At 34.0% G+C, this 7,546-nt stretch overlaps 1 protein-coding gene across 1 annotated transcript; it reads right to left on the bottom strand.

Annotated features, from left to right (window-relative positions):
• Nucleotides 1-5,292: 5,292 nt before the first annotated feature.
• ADS1 (MATE efflux family protein) lies at nt 5,293-7,244 on the bottom strand. The gene has a single exon (XM_022039251.2). The coding sequence runs from the start codon at nt 7,003-7,005 to the stop codon at nt 5,389-5,391; it is 1,617 nt and encodes a 538-aa protein (XP_021894943.1). The 5' UTR covers nt 7,006-7,244; the 3' UTR covers nt 5,293-5,388.
• Between the last annotated feature and the right edge of the window lie 302 nt (nt 7,245-7,546).

Genomic DNA, 7,546 nt, shown 5'->3' with positions numbered 1-7,546 from the left:
CTGCCAAAATTATATAAATTGAAATTTCAACAATTTGACATTTTTAGGCTGCTGTAAAACAAATGGAAACCTTCTAAGTAGGTTCTCTGTTTTTGTTTTTGTTTTTTTCTTTTCCCCTAAAATTAAGTTTACGGACGTTATTAGAATGTACTAAGATACTCAGAATAGAATTACTTATAATTTCTAATATATAATATATATCAAGTTTAAAATATTGATAGGATCTTAATATTTAAACTTTTAAAAAAATTTAATGTCAGAAAACATATTAATTCTAAAATGTAATCTTATTAAAATTTGCAAAATAAGTATTAATTAAGTTATAGTATATTAAAATATAAAAATTAAATATTAACAAGAACTATACTACTAAAATTTAAAAAAAAAATAAAAAAAGAAATTAACTTAAATATACATAATACCATAACAAAAATTTTAGGACTAAAAAAATCATATTCGTGAATTTTTTGGAGATGAATAGAACGAATTTTATTTTTTTATCGTCTGCTATTTTTAGACATATGATACAATTCTAAATTAAAAGAAAATCAAATATAATAAATGAAATATTTACATTACAATGACATGATTAATTTTGTAAGGATTCTAAATTCTTGACTTCTCAAAAACTTGATAATAGTGTGGAACAAAGTCTTAATTTGTTATGAAATTTGATAAACATGAGCTGGGGAAGAGATTTAGTGACAATGTCAATGTCTTGGTCTTTATAATAAATGACACGAACTTTTAATTTCTTTGAGTAACTTGTTTACGGTTGATAATTAATTTTAATATATGTTATTTTTTTTTATAAAAAACTGGATTGAAGTGAGATATATAGCACCAATATTGTCATCCTAAATAATATGTGAAAATTTTAAAGATAGTCCAAGTTCAAGAAATAATGATTGTAGCTAGAGGAGTCCAGCAATGGCACTAGCAACAATTTTTGCTCACCTTTGGTTGTAAAACACACGATGATGGATTGCTTCTTTGTTTACCAGTAAATAAAGTTAGAGTATGAGTTTATAACAAACTCATTTTATAGAAAAATGATAATCAAGATAGTGACTTCTAATCTACATGAAAAAATATTTGCATAGAAAATGAGTATGAAACAAATCGATGAACCAAATACAAGGTTTGTTTGACATGTTGAAAGAGTTGTTTGACAACAATCCAGTAATAAATGATGAGATATGCATGAACTGGCATACTTTTTTCACATAAAATCCAAGATCAATTTTGGTAAGATTGGTATATTGCAAGACTCCAACCACCTGTTTTTGTTGTTCTAAATCAAAAAATGGTTGTATGCTAATCTTGACTAAAATAGATATGGTAGCCATTGTGGTAGAATAATATTTGGATTAAACGATTTTAGTTTTTTTCAATATATCATTGAGATAATATTGTATTGTGAAAGGGGTTAGAGTGCATTTGTCATGGAAGACCTTTATGGTAAGGAAATAGCGCTCAAATATTTGATTGAAATTCTAGAGTGTGGTGATAGTCTTACATTAATATAATCAACATATAGCATAATAAAAATAATATGTCAATCTCGTTTTAAAATAGATAAAAGGTTACTAGTCTTAGAGTCAAAAATCATTTTTTCAGTATAAACTAACTAAAACAAATAACTACCATAAGTGCTTGTATAAAGCCAAGGGGTTGAATCATGCAAATTTTCTCTTTAAGATGACCGTATAAATAGAATTTGAGATATCTAGTTGCTTAATGTGCAGTAATTATAATGAAAAAATATTAAACAAATAGTTATATCGTTAAAAATTAGGTTAAATTTCTTTTTGTAATCAACTTATTCTCTTTGATTTAATCCTTTTGCTATAAGAGTTTATATTGATAAATATTTATGTGGGATGTATTTTGGTTAGATAAACTCATCTGTTACCAATAAGATGAGATTTCAATTTAAATTTATGGACTAAAAATCAGGTGTGGTTGAAATGAGGGCGTAAATTTCTTTTACCGTGTTCTTTTTCCATACTTCAAGTTATTGACTTAGTTATAGGTGATTGGTTTAGTTTTTACTATATAGTTATGTAGAAAAGGTAGAAAGATGAGAGAGATTGTTTTGACATCTTTAAATTGAAGATACACGAAGGATCATAGGGTGAGTTTGAATAGAGGGAGGAATAAGTATGTGAAAATAAGATCGGACAATTTGTGATAAAAGAGTTGGAAGAGGAAGAGCATAACGATAAAACATAAGGTTAATCATGAAGTTTTTTGATAGAGATGATGTATGTGAATAGTAGGTGATGTAGGTCATTGGGCATGAAAAAATTGTTATTGTTGAGATTTCAACATTAATTTGACAATTAAAAGATGAGGGAATTTTCTATTGAAAGAAATAAAGAATGTTAGTTTAGGTAAGGGATGATGTATATGGAGGAATAAGTGTATTAGGTTCATTGAGCATAGAAGAGAAAGAACTTGAATTTAAAACATTAATTTGTGAGAGATTTTTGGACGGAATTACAAGAAAGATTAATCTTGAATGTTGGGAGGTTAACAAGAGGCATTTAAGGGCAAATTTGGAAGAGAGAAAGCACCTAGAATGAAATAGTCTAAATTTGATTAACATTAAATTTGTGGTCTACAAAGGGAAATTTTTTTAAGGACTTAAAAATAATTAATCATTCTAAAGTTAAGTGTTTTGTTTTCAATTGCAAATTTTATGTTACATCTTTGATTTAAAAAATTCATTGCTTATTGCTTATTTTTGAAAATCAGTCGGCATCTCTCTCCTTCTTAATAAAATATTTCTTACTTACCAAAAAAAGGAAAGTAATGTTTCTTCTAATTTTGATCAGCATTCCAAATTTTAGAAAGCTTTTTTTTTTTTTTTCTTCTTAAAGTTGCGAGACACTTGTGAAATTAAAATGTTTCTTTATTCATTCCTATTTTTCTTATAATTTCTTAATTTTTAATACTTATAATGCCACCTACAAAATTATAAAAATACTTATAGATCATAATGAAAACAATGATAGTTCTATATTGTAAAACAGAACAAGAATCCTGTATGAAACTCTAAAGTTTTAACTATGACCGAATTAATATTGCTAATTATGATTAGCAATCTATATTAATCGAACTGCTAGCATGTAATAGTGCTTGATCTCATTATTTACTGGTTAAATATATATATATATAGTTATTAATTCGTTAATGTTAAAAATTCCTTATGGGGCAGCTAGCTTATCTTATTATGGTACATGTAACATATATCAAGCACATAACTGATTATTGAGTCGTGTATTATTTTTTCAGCTTCAGAAAAAGTGAATATTAGAATTTTGATTTTTTTAAAAGTAAAAATAAATATACCAACGTTATATTTAAAAAAAAAAATATATATATATATATATATATACACATCAACCACCAGGCACTAGACTTGTGCTAACTATGTGTATATAGATATACATATATATATATATATATATAACCTCTTAAAGGTTCCTTGTTTACAGCAAAGAGGAGTAAATAGTATATACAATTGACATGATGGTAAAGAAGCAATGATACAAGCATGGTGGTGGGAAAAAATAAAATAACATAGACAATACACCTAATTTATATAATATAGATAGAAACTAATGACGTGAACCAAATTAAACAGTCTCTTTGATTTGAAACGAATATGGATGTATCTGATTGATGAGGCATGGATCCCACAAATGCAGATGGGCCAAACCATGATCAGCCTTTTTATATGCACATAACACCAAAGAGGAAACCGAAAACAGATATTTGAATTGCCAAATAAATATATATTATATATATTATTGAAGGTTACCGGTGTCTCCGTGCATATATATTATCTATTAATATATATGTGATATCTAGCTGGAATGTGGTGTGACTGGAACTATATGTATAAAACTGTTAATTATATGTACATATATATATATATATTTGTGTAAATGAAATGAAGATTCTTGGTTCTTGAATGATCAGAATGTCATTCATTTATTTGATTTTTTTGGAGAGATGAAATATAAATATGTGTGTGTGTGTGAGTATGTAGAAGTATATACGAATGATGGAAAAGGAACAAAGGTGAGACTGAATTGGGTGGTAACCCCCTCGTGCGCATTCTGCCCTAACTGACACATTTTACTAACAAGACAACACCTTGTTTTGTTTTTCTCCTTCAAAAAGGAGACCTGCCATCCTCATCTTCCTCCACTGCGCCTTTCACTTCTCGCTCCGAACAGACCGCCCTCTTTTCTCTTCGAATTATAGCGGGTTAATTTGTTTCTTTCTCAGCCTCTCCCCTCCTTTTATATTATATATATACGGACGTGATTGAGTATAGTTGCATTGCATGCTTTTGGAAATATTCATCTCCATATACATACATATATACGTACACACACACACACACTCATATATACAATATCATGATTGTAAAAGGGGCATTACCACGGGACCTCTTTTTTGTTCCTATACAAGATGTATGTATGTATGTATGTATATATATATATATATATAGTAACGCTTGATTTAATTCATTTGTATCACAGCTTAGTTTACAACTGTCTGAACAAAAATAACAAATCTTAAGTGGGTTACTTATCTTTCATCACTTGAAGCATTGGGAGTTGATCAGATGACGAGCAAGATATTTCTGAGAATCAAATCAAATTGTATCGCATGATTTTTGAGGTAATTGAATGAATGAGGCAAAAGAGAAAAAGGTGGTGAATGAAAATTACACTCCTTTGTTTTTGTGTGAAAAACAAGTCCCGTGTTCAATAGCTTTCGGATAATGAAAGGACAGGTAGCCAATTGAGATGAGTAACTCCTCCCCACCCCAATCTGATTTTTTTTTTTTTAAGAGAAAAATTTTTACACCCATTTTCCCAATGAGTAGACTGACATGTGTCAGTTGTTGATTCTAAAACCCAACAAAACCAGACATCAAACATATATGTCTGTATTTTTGAGACACTTACCCCTTTCTAAATTTTCATTTCTTTTACTCTTCTCTGATATACGTATAACATCTTCATCGCTTTTCATTATTTCTTTATATTTATTAAAGCACCAATCGCTGCCCAGTTAATCATCAACACATCAAATGTAGCAATTACTCTCAGTTCCTTCTCGTATTATACATTTACTTGTTACCAAATTACTTTTAAGAAAAAAAAAATTTTGTTTTCTTGTTTTCTTCAAACACAGTCAACCAAATTCCTGCCTAATTTTTACCCAATTCACCATTTCTGAGAAACGGGGAGAAAATAAAATTTGAAATGACAACAAACAATAATAATATTCACTACCTCTCATCCTCAAAACACAAATATAAATAATTAAATAAATAAACAATATAGTCAATGTTTTTATTCATCAAGAAGAATTGACCATAACATTAATCAACGGTTGCTTTTGATCATCATCTTCCCCGCCTTTATAATCGTCACTACATACGCCGATATCTACATTCGCGCCACACGTAAGCATCTGGGCTCTCTTAGCTTCGAATTCCCAGTCGGTGGACCCTACCACATACAGCATCAGCCCAGCGCAGCTCACCTGGGCTGCCAGCAGGCCCAACCATAACCCACGGAACCCGAACCCGACCCAGAACCCGAGCCCAATCGCTACCGGCATGCCCACCAGATAAAATGCCCCGAGGTTCACGTTAGCCGCGGTCGATGGCCGTGCACTCCCCCTCAGTACACCGCAGCCTACGGTTTGTGGGCAGTTCCCGAGTTCGCATAACCCTATGATCGGCAACGCTACCGATGTCAGCCGTAGGATCTCCGCTTCGTTGGTGAACATCCGGCCCCACCTATCCCTCATCCCGGATGCGAATATCATGGCTGATAACCCCATCATCAGAGCCGCCAGTATCGCCACCATCGCCGATTGTTTCGCTTTTTGGGGACGGTTGGCTCCGAGCTCGTTGCCCACCCGAGTGGAGACGGCGAACCCGAGCGACGACGGGAATACGTAAATCAACGACGTCGTTTGGATCAGGACGCCCATTGATGCGACCGTTGACTTGGGCTCCACCAAGAGGCCGCAAAGCACGATCATGATCTCGTACCACCACCACTCCAGACATACAGACACGCAGCTTGGGGCAGCCAACCGAAGGAGCGGCTTCCAGCCGGTGAGAGAGTCTAGGCTAGGCCTTATCCACGTGGGCTTGTACAAGCCGGATGCCCAGATGTAGGACACGAGGGAAAGGAGGACGAAGCAGTTGGAGGCTGCGCTTGCTGCAGCGACGCCGGCTAAGCCTAGCTGGAGATGAGAGACGAGAAAGAGGTTAATAGGAAAATGGAGGATGCTGCCAGCGAGGGATGCTAGAGTGAGGGGGAGAGTGATGCCTTGTGCGCGAAGGTAAATGCGGATTGGGTGAACAAAAGAGTTGGTCAAAAGTTCAGGGAGAGAGAAGAGAAGGTAAGTGTGAGCCAAACCTGTTATGTGAGGATCCTGGTGAAGATACACCATGATTTTGGACATGTTGAGCCAGAGAAGGGAAATGGGTATGGAAGAGACCAAGAGGAAAATCACGGAACGGTGAAGTGTTAAGGAGAGGAGCTTAGGTCTTCGAGCACCGAAGGCCTGTGAGCAGAGAGGCTCCATCCCTAAAGCCAGGCCGGAGAGGACGGCATAGCCAGTGATGTTGGCGAAAGCAATAGCAAGAGAGCCGGCAGCCAAGTGTAGGTCGCCGAGGTGGCCAAGAAAGAGCATGGAAACAGCAGAGCGAGAATAGAGAATGAGAGCGGCGAGTGCTATAGGAAAAGCAAGGCTGAACAGAGATTTGGTCTCATTGATGATGTCGGAGAAGGAGAAAGATGTGCAATGTGGGTCTTGCTTTTCAGGGTCCGTTATTGGGTCCTCTGTTTGTTTTGAGTAGATGGGTAGCGAGCGAAGATCGAAAAACAAGTGAGTATCTGGTGCTTGGTCTGGATTGTCTGATACGGGCATGGTAGTGGTGGTATTCAGATTACACATGATGACAAGATGAAGATGAAGATGAAGATGAAGATGAAGATGACGACGATATTGATCAAGAAAATCTTAGTTTCATTCGTGTTATTAGTGAGTGGCCTGCCAATCTTGAAGTTTAAAAAGAGATATTCTCATGAAGAGAACTGTTTTTCTCTCTTACCAGAGGCTCTCACTATCTCTCAATGTGTATGGATGCCAACTTTCTCTTCAAGGATAGATGGATACCTCTTTGCCGTAGATGAAGATATGGGAGGTATTAATAGAGAAGTTGAGATGGAATTTCTTTCTTTTTTATTTTTATTTTTATTTTTTTAATTTTCAAGTTCGATTGTTTTTACTATAATAATAATAATAATAATAATAATAATATAATGTTAAAATGAATATGCGCGTGTGTGGTTTGGTTATTTTATGATGTGGGGGGGGTGGGTTAATATTCATGTTACTTTTATGTGGGTTTGAAGAAAGAGACGTGAGGGTGTCAGATTGTTCAATTTCCGATAAGTAAAATGGTATTTTTACGAGAGACAGACAAGGCAGAGGG

Source organism: Carica papaya, chromosome 7, assembly GCF_054855325.1.
Source record: "Carica papaya isolate Zhongbai chromosome 7, ASM5485532v1, whole genome shotgun sequence".
In the NCBI taxonomy this organism is placed as follows: domain Eukaryota; kingdom Viridiplantae; phylum Streptophyta; class Magnoliopsida; order Brassicales; family Caricaceae; genus Carica; species Carica papaya.
The sequence above is the reverse complement of the archived record's forward strand: the minus strand, read 5'-3'. Positions and strand labels throughout refer to the sequence as shown.